At 42.5% G+C, this 12,129-nt stretch overlaps 1 protein-coding gene across 2 annotated transcripts; it reads right to left on the bottom strand.

The window, feature by feature from the left end:
• Nucleotides 1-277: 277 nt before the first annotated feature.
• LOC307087452 (uncharacterized protein) lies at nt 278-6,350 on the bottom strand. Of its 2 annotated transcripts, XM_079753041.1 has the most exons (7): nt 5,388-6,350; nt 4,655-4,713; nt 4,044-4,193; nt 3,593-3,764; nt 2,001-2,068; nt 1,347-1,390; nt 278-377 (listed from the first exon to the last, which is right to left on the bottom strand). In XM_079753041.1, the coding sequence occupies exons 2-7, from the start codon at nt 4,703-4,705 to the stop codon at nt 326-328; spliced, it is 537 nt and encodes a 178-aa protein (XP_079609167.1). In that variant the 5' UTR covers nt 4,706-4,713; nt 5,388-6,350; the 3' UTR covers nt 278-325. The 2 variants fall into 2 exon arrangements, with proteins under 2 accessions (XP_079609167.1, XP_079609168.1); XM_079753042.1 differs by lacking the exon at nt 5,388-6,350 and having other exon boundaries at nt 4,655-4,945.
• Between the last annotated feature and the right edge of the window lie 5,779 nt (nt 6,351-12,129).

Genomic DNA, 12,129 nt, shown 5'->3' with positions numbered 1-12,129 from the left:
TCAGTTCATTAATGTAATCCACTTAAATAAGAATGTATTTGTGATGTTAAATTTTACTAAATTTCAAATATAATTATGCATTATTTATGTTTGTTTCCCATATTTTCTTCTACAATATTTAAAAAAAAAATACAAAACTGTCACATGATGTTTCTAAACACGATGGAAAAGTAAAACCAAAAATTCATTCAGTCATTTTTGGCAATAATTAATTCATCTTTAATCCACAAGGCTAATGGAAAGACGTAAACAGAAATATAGGTATACTTTCCTTTATTTTAAACAAAAATCAATTATAATAAATGAAAAAAGTCTGGCCGGCATCTTAGGATGGGAACTGGCAGGCCAGCTCCCATGTCTCCTCCCAGGTTTTTCCACTGTAAGTAAAAGTAGCGCAAAATAACATTAGAACAGTGAAAAATGGAGGAGCCATTTTAATAAATAATAGTTTCACAGCGTATATATTTTCCAAAAGTATTGTACGTCTTGTATTATATTGTTTTTATACAAACATATACATATAGAGTGCTTGATGCAATGTAACAGATACACATCAGCCACTCTCATCTATTAAGTCATAGAAAGTAAACTAGCCAATAGCCGATCTCAGTCAACGAGGATGATCTTGGCCGATACTGATGTTCTGCCAATGTATTGGTGAATGTCTACTTCCTACAGGGACTCACACAGGGACAATTATGCATGGCACCAGGCATGATATTGATAAGAGAAAGTGGCTAAATCCTCTAAACGATATGTGACACAGCATTTACTCCATCCTATACCAATAGTGTAATTATTATACAGATGGCTCTCAAAAATAACAATATTGTGAACAAGTTAAATTTGTCCCCCAAATGTATTTCAAAAAAGCTAATAGTCAATATATTCTAGATTCATTAGATATAAAGTGAAATATTACAAGCAATTCTTAGGTTTTAATCTATCTTGATGATTACAGTTTACAGCTCATGAAAACCAAAATAATAATTTCAAAATATTGTCTTCTTGACAATTTCCCACAGATTCTCTATGGGGTTCAGAGGAGATGAGTTAACCACGGTAATACCATGGTAAGCAAACCAGTTACTAGCAGTTTTGGCACTGTGGCAGGTGCTGAGTCCTGCTGGAAAAGGAAATCAGCATCTCCATAAAGCTCGTCAACTCTAAAATCTTCTGGTAGAAGGCTGCATCGACTCTTTTCACAATATTCTAATTTTCGGAGACCCACCTGTACATTCAAAGTTGTGTGTGCTACAATATACGTTCCAACCTTTATACATATGAGATGGTTAAAAGTGGAAGCAGAAAATACATGTATGAAGGCAATATAAACCAGTGCTTACCATGCAGAGCAAGGTAACCATCTCACCCTTACTTCTGCTCGCCCCTACAGAAAGACACATACATATAATCAGGCTTGGAATTTCATAATTTTAGTGGCAAGGCCACTTGGCCTTCAGATGGGCATATTTGGTGGGGGGCACAAAGGCCACACGTCAGGGCACCAAGGCCAAAGTTAACTATACAGTAGGCTACATAAAAATGGAGTTGTATTTAGCCTATTCACAGCAGTAGACCTGCATCACTATATGAAACATTACAAAAAAATGAAACATGAGATATTACATTGAACTGTAAATCATCTGATTTTTATATGTACAGATATCTAGGCTGCTTGTAACATTTATTTTCTATTAGATGGTTTTGACAGGCCATAGGCTAAATAAAAATCGCTATAGTCGGACGCAAAGCAGAATATTGAAAGGGGGCACCAAGGCCACAGTGGCCTGTGAACCTCAGATTTTCAAAGGGACATCACGCAAAGGGCCATGGCCGTTGTTGAGCCTGCATGTAATTCATGCCAAGGACAAGTATGACTGAAGTTGGTAACCACTTGCTTAAATGGCCAGTGTTTTGTGATATGTGAAATGCCAGATGAGTCTGAGACAATGGAGAGATTATCAGACAGCCTAATGAAAAATATATTTCTATCTTACCTCATTCATCCTCCTTTCTGTGACGGCGTCATAATGAAATATTTTTTGCCTACTACATTTCCGGCAACCTTAAATGACAAAAAAGAAAATATTAATTAACCATAAATGTCAAACAGTAAGTAGAGGAATGTAACACGATCTGCAGTCTTGTGCATTTGTATGAAACTTTAACTAATTTTTAGATAGTTTTCATAAAATCTGGGGAACAACATTAAACATGGTCCAACTAAATACAGCTAAGTAACTAAAGAATGTATTAGCCATCAAATTCAGTGATTTCATGGCCGAAATGTAGCCTAATTACAAAATTAATAAAATCGTACTGCCTAGCCGAAAGGACTGGAGCCAAATTCACCTGAGGATTTCTGTATTTCATGAATAATGATTACAAAAATGGGAAATTCGTACATAGTGTGCTAAGACTGAAGTTCACCTACACTTTCTTTTTTGGGGGGGGGGGTTTGGCCAGGGCCTGAGGCTGGGGCTGGGCCTGGGGCTGGTGCTGGGCCAGGGCCTGAGGCTGGGGCTGGTGCTGGGCCAGGGCCTGAGGCTGGGGCTGGGCCTGGGGCTGGTGCTGGGCCAGGGCCTGAGGCTGGTGCTTGGACTGGGTCAGGGCCTGTAGCTGGGGCTGGGCCAGGGCCTGGGGCTGGTGCTGGGCCTGGGGCTGGGCCAGGGCCTGAGGCTGGGGCTGGGCCAGGGCCTGAGGCTGGGGCTGGGCCAGGGCCTGAGGCTGGTGCTGGGCCAGGGCCTGAGGCTGGTGCTGGGCCAGGGCCTGAGACTGGTGCTGGGCCAGGGCCTGAGGCTGGGGCTGGGCCTGAGGCTGGGGCTGGTGCTGGGCCAGGGCCTGAGGCTGGTGCTCGGCCAGGGCCTGAGACTGGGGCTGGTGCTGGGCCAGGGCCTGAGGCGTGGGCTGGGCCTGGGGCTGGTGCTGGGCCAGGGCCTGAGGCTGGTGCTTGGACTGGGTCAGGGCCTGTGGCTGGGGCTGGGCCAGGGCCTGGGGCTGGTGCTGGGCCTGGGGCTGGACCAGGGCCTGAGGCTGGGGCTGGGCCAGGGCCTGAGGCTGGGGCTGGGCTAGGGCCTGGGGCTCGGGCTCGGGCTGAGGCTGGGGCTGGGCTAGGGCCTGGGGCAAGAAAGGGTATAGGTCCAATATATGATATTGAGGCTGGGGCTGGGCCAGGGCCTGGGGCTGGTGCTGGGCCTGGGGCTGGGCCAGGGCCTGAGGCTGGTGCTGGGCCAGGGCCTGGGGCTGGGGCTCGGGCTGAGGCTGGGGCTGGGCCAGGGCCTGGGGCTGGGGCTCGGGCTCGGGCTGGGGCAAGACAGGGTATAGGTCCAATATATGATATTGAGGCTCGGGCTCGGCCAGGGCCAGGGCCAGGGCCTGGGGCTGGGCCAGGGCCTGAGGCTGGTGCTGGGCCTGGGGCTCGGCCAGGGCAAAGGCATGAGGCTGGGGCTGGGGCTGGGGCTGGGGCTGGGGCTGGGGCTGGGGCTGGTTCCCTACAATATTAAATGTGTATGTTGATATTCGATATGTACACATCAGCAAAGGCAAAACGTTTAAAACTGTCATGACTTTTAAATGAAACAAATCCTACCTTCTTTAAGCAAAACAAAATTGTATGCCTTTTTCATACTGGCTAAAATTTTGAGGTTATCCTCAGTGGGTGTCAGCTGGTTCATCACATCAGCCACCCACTTTCCAGAGGCTTTCTCCCTTCTGGCATAAAATAAAATTGGGACATAGCCCAATGCACTTAGTTTTTTCACCTGTAATAGATAAATGCAGATAAGCAAACATTAGTTATTCTCACTGCATTCTTTTTCCACCATATTAAAAACAAAATTACTTTAAACAACATTACAATCTCCCCAAATGCTTTTTTAAATTGTGGCTTTGAAATAGGTCACCTGGAATATAGTCTTGCTTTTTTACACTTACAGATTACACTTATTTTTGTAAAATTAGGTCCTTGCTCTATCACAGAAGTATTAATGAAGGTGAAGCAAATCATTAATACTTAATGAAATATGAGCTTTTCTACTTACTGCAATATGGGCAGAGTTCACCACTCTTGCCGCGTTTCGATTTTTCAGGACCCCTTCCGCCCACTTCCTATCCAGGGACCCCGTTTTGGCCTTTAGTTTTCCCTTGTTTGAGAGAGCTGCGAAACAACTGCTGCAGGTTTTTCGGCTCACCTGGTTTGGTAAAAGTATACCAAAGTGAGACATCAGATTCACAGTCACAGAGAAGAAGTACAATCAAGATATAGCTTTTAATTTGGGTGTATTCAGGAAAGAGGCACAAATGAAGCACAATGCAATTCAGAATATGCGTCTCTGGGTTGACACAGGATTATCCAGAAATTAAGTACACAACAGATCGTGGTAAAATCATACAGTGAAAGTGGCAGAGGTATGAGACACCCAGGCTACTCTAATCAATGATGCCTATGGTGTTTGATGAAAAACAAGCAATCAAAATTTATATCAATCCAGACATTATCCCTGTTTTGGAACACAGTACAGATATCATAAAAAGTAAATTAGTAGGAGCATACTTTAGTGTCCACGTGACCTACTAATGAGAAATCTACAACATTAAACCACATATTAGAACATTGGACATAGGTCTAATGCTGTATTCCACTTTCCCTCACCTGGTTAGGTTCTTGGCAGGAGGGGCAGGGCCTAAACTTCTTTTGAGCCATGATGAAATCTACACCACACACACACACACACACACACACACACACACACACACACACACACACACAGAGCAGCAATAGAGAGACGAAGGGAGAGAAAGCAGGAGCAAAAACTGTTCTCTGCACTACTGGGGATGGCAAACACCACCAAATTGCACAGGACAATGTGGGTCAATAAGCATGTGTTAGCTTACAACACAATATCACATATACCTGTGAATAGCCCCTCAGTAACTCAAATATTACAACTACATTGTACCGTGTTTGATTATATAATTTATGAAGATGGTACCCTGTATGAAAATGAATTAGAGGCTATGTTAGCTAGATTAACGGCATATTTAATTAGGTGCAACAAGTTATAATTCAATGTCTTGATTGATTAAATATATTCCCTTGCCATAATACACTACACGGTGGTAAAAAATGCAAAAATATGTCTTTTCATAACTCGATTATTTCCTTCAATGCTATCTGAATTCGAGCAGAATTGATTAAGCGGCAGGTTAACTGTTAGCTAAGTTAGTCTACCAAGTGCTTCCCATTTGCAACGACCATGCACTTATATCCGTCTCTATCCCATGTATTTTCTACAGTGCACTTTAGAGAGTGTCAACAAACACAACATAACTCGATAATTATTCTAATTCACATTTTTGTAAGCTAAAGTCAGAGCTGTACTTACAGTTCAGTCCAGAAGCGCAATGATCCTGGCTATCGTCGCATACATTGAGGGCATCGCTGATGATGCACTTGATTCGCCAACAAAACTCCCAGACACACAAAGTGAGATAAATATTAAATTATTATTATCATCATCATCATCGTCATTATTATTATTATTAGGGTGCCAAGCACAAAGTGCGAAGGCAACCTATTGGAATCGTTAGTGTTTTTATTATTATTATTATTCCGCCACGTTTGACTGGCCGTGTTCACATCTAGCGATTTTAAATCTGACAGCTCATGTTTTACATTATATTCCTATGGAGCAGAGCGTTTCTGGAAAAAGTCACGGCCGTTTTTTTAGACGCCTCTCCCAGCGTTTTTTTCTGCAATACGGAGCGTCGAAAAAAGATCAGCTTGCTAGTTTAGCGAAAGCAGCGTCCCTAGCAACCTGACGTCGTTGAAACATGAGAGCGAGCCGATAAAATCTTCCCAATAACTATAAAACTAAAGATCAGACACAATCACTGACTGAAGATTATGCAAGTAAAAAGCATATTTCTCTCTAGAAATGTTATTAGAAACACGTTTAACGGTGAATCGGTCCTAAAATATTGCATTTCCCATTCCGATAATAAAGATTAATAAAGATCATACACAGTCACTGACTGAAGATTATTCAAGGAAAAGGTACATTTCTCGCTAGAAATGTCATTAGAAACACGTTTAATGGTGAATCTGTCAAACAAATCAATAGACAATAGCTACGGCATCCCCATTGATTTCCTTTCGTCTATATCCGACGGTGAGGGATTAACATGAATGTCTATCTGATTGACCCCCACGTTGAAAAACGACGCAAAAGGTATAACATGAATGTCTATCTGACGGACCCCGCGTTGAAAAACGACGAAAAAGGTACCCATTTTTCGTCGGAAATTGACGCCAGGGATCCTTGGCCATGCGTCACATATTTGACGAGTACCCCGCGTTGAAAAACGACGAAAAAGGTACCAATTTTTCGTCGGAAATTGACGCCAGGGATCCGTGCACATCCCCCCACACCGGTCCAACAACAATATAAAATGATACCGTAATGAACCTGTTCTTTGCCTTTGGATCTTTTGAATAAATGGATCAATACATGATGAATCACAATGATCGCAAGCAGAGGACCGTGAGAGTTATTGAGCAGCAGATGAACCAGTCCAAAAATCTGACACGTTAACGGAGCACTGAACTAGGCCCTCTCGGATGCCATTTGTTTCACTACGACTTCTTTCAGCTGCACACCCCTCTTCCCCAGCGAGATAACGGCTAATAAAACGCTTGAGGTGGCGTTTTGAAAAGAAAAAAATTACATTTTTTTAGTACACGGTATAAAGATAATTATGAACCTTTGATTGATATCCACACATTTTCTGCGGAGACACATTCCTGCTCCCCACTTGTATTGGAGTGACTGCAATACCAGGCTTGGCCTCTGAGCACTGGTGGATTCCGGAAATATGCACCAGTCCTGGGCATAGGTCCTGGGGGCCTGTATTGTAGCGTCACAGGGTTTGGGAGGAAGAGGCGGGCCTTCTGAGAGGGGGTTCCGGGGGTTTCCTTCCGGGCGGGAGTTTTGGTTGTTTTCCGGTGGAGCTGTGCCTGCCTGTCCGATTGTGGAATCCAATAAACCTGCTATCAAGCTTACTTCGCTCACTACCTCGCCTGTGGTTATTACAATATCATTAAAAGTTAAGTAAAAGTAAAAGCATTTTTCGTCGGAAATTGACGCCAGGGATCCTTGGCCATGCGTCACACGTTTGACGAGTAGGGAGTGAGACTGCGTTGGTATCTCTGAATGATCAAAGTGATAGTTGTGTGGATGCCGTGGAAAGTGTGTTCACTATTCACATAAAATAGTAGAACAGGGGATGTCCAGGTTTCTGAAGAAACATTTTTTTTAAAAGTATCTCTCAAAAGACATTCAGTATAGACATAGGAACCCTAGCATGCTGAGTGGTGGACAAGGTAACATATTCATAATGTCTGTGTCTGTGAGTCAAAGACCAAACCGACATCGCCCTATCCAGTTTTAAGAGATGTGCACCTGTGTCTCTTCAGTGACAAAGTCAGTGGAAATGTAGGGTGGGGGATTTCAGAAGAGTCTGGAGATTCCGGTGAAAGCAGTATGCGTGCATGTCTCCAAACCAGCTCAGTGGCGCCCTCTTGTGTCAAACCACAACCATTACTATAAAGAGTGATTCTATGAACTCTAGGAACCTCTGGAGTAGCATGTTTACCAACAACACCTTTAGCTAATGTTCACATCACACTGTGGCTAGAGTCAATATCTACACAAGCTAGCACCCATTACGTTCCCTACCTAGTATAACCATACAGTATGTAAGTTAGCACACTAACTAGTGTCTATACCATTATTTGACTAGTGTCCATTTGGAGATTATCTTAAGATAGTGTGCATACTGTTCTCTAGCTAGTGGCCATACAACGCTCTAGTTAGCTTTTATTTATAATAATGAACCAAACAGTCTTTAGTGTCTTTGCAGGTAACTGCTTGTTGTAACTGCTAAATAACGTTGATTTATTTGACCATTAGGTAAAATCGACAGTCCAATTTTTATGAAGGCTGCTAGAGGAGCATCAACTGCACACTGCACTAACAACCTGACTAGAGATTACAAACCAGCCCAATTAGATGTCACTAACCAGCCTGACTAGAAGTTATAACCACCTGACAAGCAGTGTTGCCAGATTAGGTTGAGTGATTATGGCCCAATCACGTTCAAAACCCGCCCTCTTCAGCAAACAAATGCTCAACAACGATTTAGTCACAGAAAAAACATTTAATCTTTGAATAAACATTGTTAGGCTTTTTGAAAATATTGCCAGTATTGAGAAAGCATGTTATGTAAAATGTAGAACAACATTTTAATTTGTGACAGAAAGAAAGATTTCAAATTTGAATAATCATATGTAATCCATTGTTCAGCTGGCAAAAGCGTAGCCTAGGCCTACTCATACATTGAAGAATCAAACCTCCACAACAACTGCCGGGCAGATCTGAAAATAGAGGACGTCCATTAATTTCTGCTCAATATTGGGAAAATGCTCTCTCTACTCTTAATTGTATTCGATGAAATGTTTGATTGGTGTGAAAACAAAAACTGCCCCATCTTGTTAAAAGTATCCCACATTTTATGTGCCCGCCTAAGGCTTTTTTCCCCCGCCCGACGTAGTCAATAGAAGTCCAATTGGGCGAGCACCCGCCCAATCTGGCAACACTGCCGACAAGACATCACTAACCATCCAAATTTCGGGGTTATTTTTGAGCGTGAGGGACTATCAAGTCTTACTAATATAACATGGCTTGGTAAGATATACACATCTCAGTATTTGTAATTTAATTTATAGAATTCTAAACAAAAAATGTTGAATAACTGTAGGCATATACGTGTTCCCAATGGCTCTGCCAGATCTGTCATTCAACAAAATAGAGAAGAGAGAAGGTCTAGAGACCTTAACGAAACTGGGAGATCTGATTTTACAGGATCTCCTGCATCGAGAACATGGACACACTAAAGAAACCTCACCTTCTTCGCCATTGGAAACAACTGCCTGGGCCAGTTTGACAACGTAAAAAACATCATCTTTCATGTGATGCATGCATGTTTTAAGAGCTTCTCGAGATGATGAGATTAAAAAAATTAAACATGGCCTAGGTTTATACATATATTTTGATTCCCTAGGTAATCTATCTGAGAAGGTTTAAGAACCTGCTTACCCTCAACCTGGCTGAAAACCCTGTGGCTCAAGAGGTGAACTACAAACTCTTCATCGCTGCTTACCTTTCAGATGTAGCATAGCTGGATTACAGGTGACTCAATGGAGAAACTGTATTAGTAAATGTTGTACTGCATTGGTATACACGTTGGTTAGCTAAATATGCAGAAATCACCAAAACAGCTAATCGGCTGTGGGGGGTGGCGGATTGTACCTTTTCCGAGGCGCCCGGATAAGTTTCATATATCATAAAGTACAAGTGGTATCACCAACATGTCTTCCGTTGATGAAGGCCAAAATCCATATGAATTGAAATCGTTCTACATTTCTCTGGAGTAATTTCGGTCTTTGATTTTGAATATGTGTAAATAGCATGTAATAACAATGTTTTTCTGTAAATACAACTCTCTCATGCTCATCGGAGTATGTTTATGGGCACAGTATTCAGTTTAAGGACTCATTTCACATAGAAACCCTAACCCTGCAGTAAGTCATAACTTTTAAAATGTAAAAAAAAACACTTAATTTCAATGTGTTGAACATTGTCATTAATAATTTTGGTACACCTATTATTCTGTATCCATACATGTCTCTTTATCTCAGACTTCCTATAATGCTCTGTTGGGCTTCTGTGCGTGTGTCATTTATTTGTGTCATGTTAAGTCAATGTATATTTGATGACTTAATGGTTCAAAACAACACAATTATTTGAATTTGAATTATTCAACCAATCCCAAATTCACTTCAGAGATCCCAAGAGGCCTTAAATGTGCTGTTCCCATCACGGACCTCCCCCATTGGTAATGTGGACAGTTTTGTTTTGATACAAACTAACAAACTAACAAAATGTCGTCACATGGTCAATTTCAAATTACCACTGTTGCAGGTGCAGACCAAGCAGTGATGATGGAAGTCAATGGGGTCCATAACGCTGACCTAATCCATTCCGAAGGCAAACAACTCAAGAGTTGTCAAAGTTGGTACATAAGCAGGTCTCCAAAAAGTAAAGGACCTCTTCGGTGACAGGGGGCGCCATAACTCATAAATCAAACAAAAACGATCAGCCCCGTTGTTCGGTAAATCGCAAGTCCACTTCACAGCGGCCTTAGGACTTGAAATTTGCCGGACTCTCTCATTATTCTCGATTGCATTAGCATGTCAGCAAGCTTGCAGAATATTATTGGTGCAACCACACACATGTTCTGAAGAAAAAACTCACGCGGCAACATGTCTAGCGTAACTTCCCAGCCAATAAACTCCCCACAATCCTGTAGGTCTTCTCCTTCATACTGGCCTTGACACAACACACAAGCTGGCCCTCACAAACACTACAGTAAATGGTCCGACTTATAGTGATTATAGAGACTCATATAAAAAAAAACAGCAGCATGTCAGAAAGGGACATTATGGTTGCTCTGTGGCAGGGGCGTAGGAATGAGTTTAACATTGGGGGGGACACATATCGGAAACCTGAAAGATCCGGTATAATTTTTAGGTGGGACAAATGCGCCTGTCTCCGATATTGGAGGGGACACATCCCCTTCGTCCCCCCCGGTTCCTACGCCCTTGCTCTGTGGTAAAAAATCGAGTTCAGTGAGCTCCATCAATCAAAGACGTTGTGTCACACTTTCGGAAGGCCTAGTGTGTAGGCCTAGTGCTTTTAAATGAAATCGCGAATAAAACATGTTTTTCCTCAAAACTTTTTCCTAACTTGTGGCCTCTACGGGAGCACCTATCATGGTTACACAATCTCTTGGCTCGTGGTAAGTATACTTCGGATCAGGGATGGGCAACTGCATGCGGCCCGCATCCTCACTCATTCAGGCCCGCACATAACAAAAAAAAAACTCGGTCAAGAAAGATGAGTAGCAGAGTATCTGTTCATAGAATTCAAAGGCAAACTCATGTGTCTAGTTTGCTTAGAAACGATATCAGTCATGAAAGATTTCCACTTAAGTCGCCACTACAACTTCTACAACTGCATTGAATATCATGCTTGTTGGGTTTGAGTTCATTGAGTTGTTGCACTTAATGTTGGGCCACTGTTTTTTAGTTTTGTGACATCATTGAATGAGGATGCATGTGAGCCCTTTGCACTGATAAAAAATACTAACCATTCATGTGGCTGTTTGAGCATGGAAAACATGAAATAAATGTATGTTGGTTCAATTAACATACCGTACATAGGTTATGATTCTGGAAGATTGTTTAGGTTAGTGGCCATCCCCAAAATGCACCAGAATAGAGGGTAATCATATCTACCAAATTCAAAATTTTGTAGCTTCTCTCAGCTTACGTTTAGTTGAAGTGCGAAGTCATGTGGCCCTCTGATGGTTATGATGAAAAATATGGTCCTCTTTATCATGAAAGTTGCCCATTCCTGCTTTGGATGGTTACGACATTTTGGCTAATCATCAAAACCTCTATGGAGTAATTTAATGGGAAATTCACTTCCGGGACCACACTGTGGCGCTATGTTGTTTTTTTGTCGCTCTGGCGCAATAGCGGTTCGACAACACGTGGGGGCGGCCGTTCGCTTCAACCCGAGGTTCACTCCACGTGTTAGTGAGGAGGTTAAAATAGCGAAAATAAGTTCACCAACTCTGATCTGAAGGGACTTATTCAACCAAGTTTTGATGTATCAAGATAAGTTATGATGTAATTTAGTCAATGTTGTTTAGGCTTTCTATCCAAACTATAGCTCAAAACACGACCAAAAACGAGCCCTTTGGAGCAGGATTTATAAAGGTTTCAAAGGAGAGGTTCAGAAACAAGTAGGCTACGAAGTGAGCCTACACTGGGTCATCCGGAACACTGCAGTCACTGTGACCTGTTTAAGGACTGCAGTGAGGAAGATGATAAAGTAAGGATGATCAACATAGAGAGGGAAGGAGGGAGGCAGAGAGACTGCGAGAGATCGAGCGAGCGAGGGAGAGAGAGAGAGAGAGAGAGAGAGAGACAGACAGACAGAC

Source organism: Pollachius pollachius, assembly GCF_949987615.1.
Source record: "Pollachius pollachius genome assembly, chromosome: 15".
Classification (NCBI taxonomy): domain Eukaryota; kingdom Metazoa; phylum Chordata; class Actinopteri; order Gadiformes; family Gadidae; genus Pollachius; species Pollachius pollachius.
This window is presented reverse-complemented; position numbering and strand designations above follow the sequence as displayed.

Bases quoted from the DNA above. Each gene is read 5' to 3' on its own strand.
- LOC307087452 (XM_079753041.1), bottom strand. From the start codon at position 4,705: ATGGCTCAAAAGAAGTTTAGGCCCTGCCCCTCCTGCCAAGAACCTAAC. The intron at 3,765-4,043 runs GTAAGTAGAAAA...TATCTATTACAG, and splicing joins TGAACTCTGCCCATATTGCA to GTGAAAAAACTAAGTGCATT. The intron at 378-1,346 runs GTAAGCACTGGT...TTTTACTTACAG, and splicing joins TGGTTACCTTGCTCTGCATG to TGGAAAAACCTGGGAGGAGA.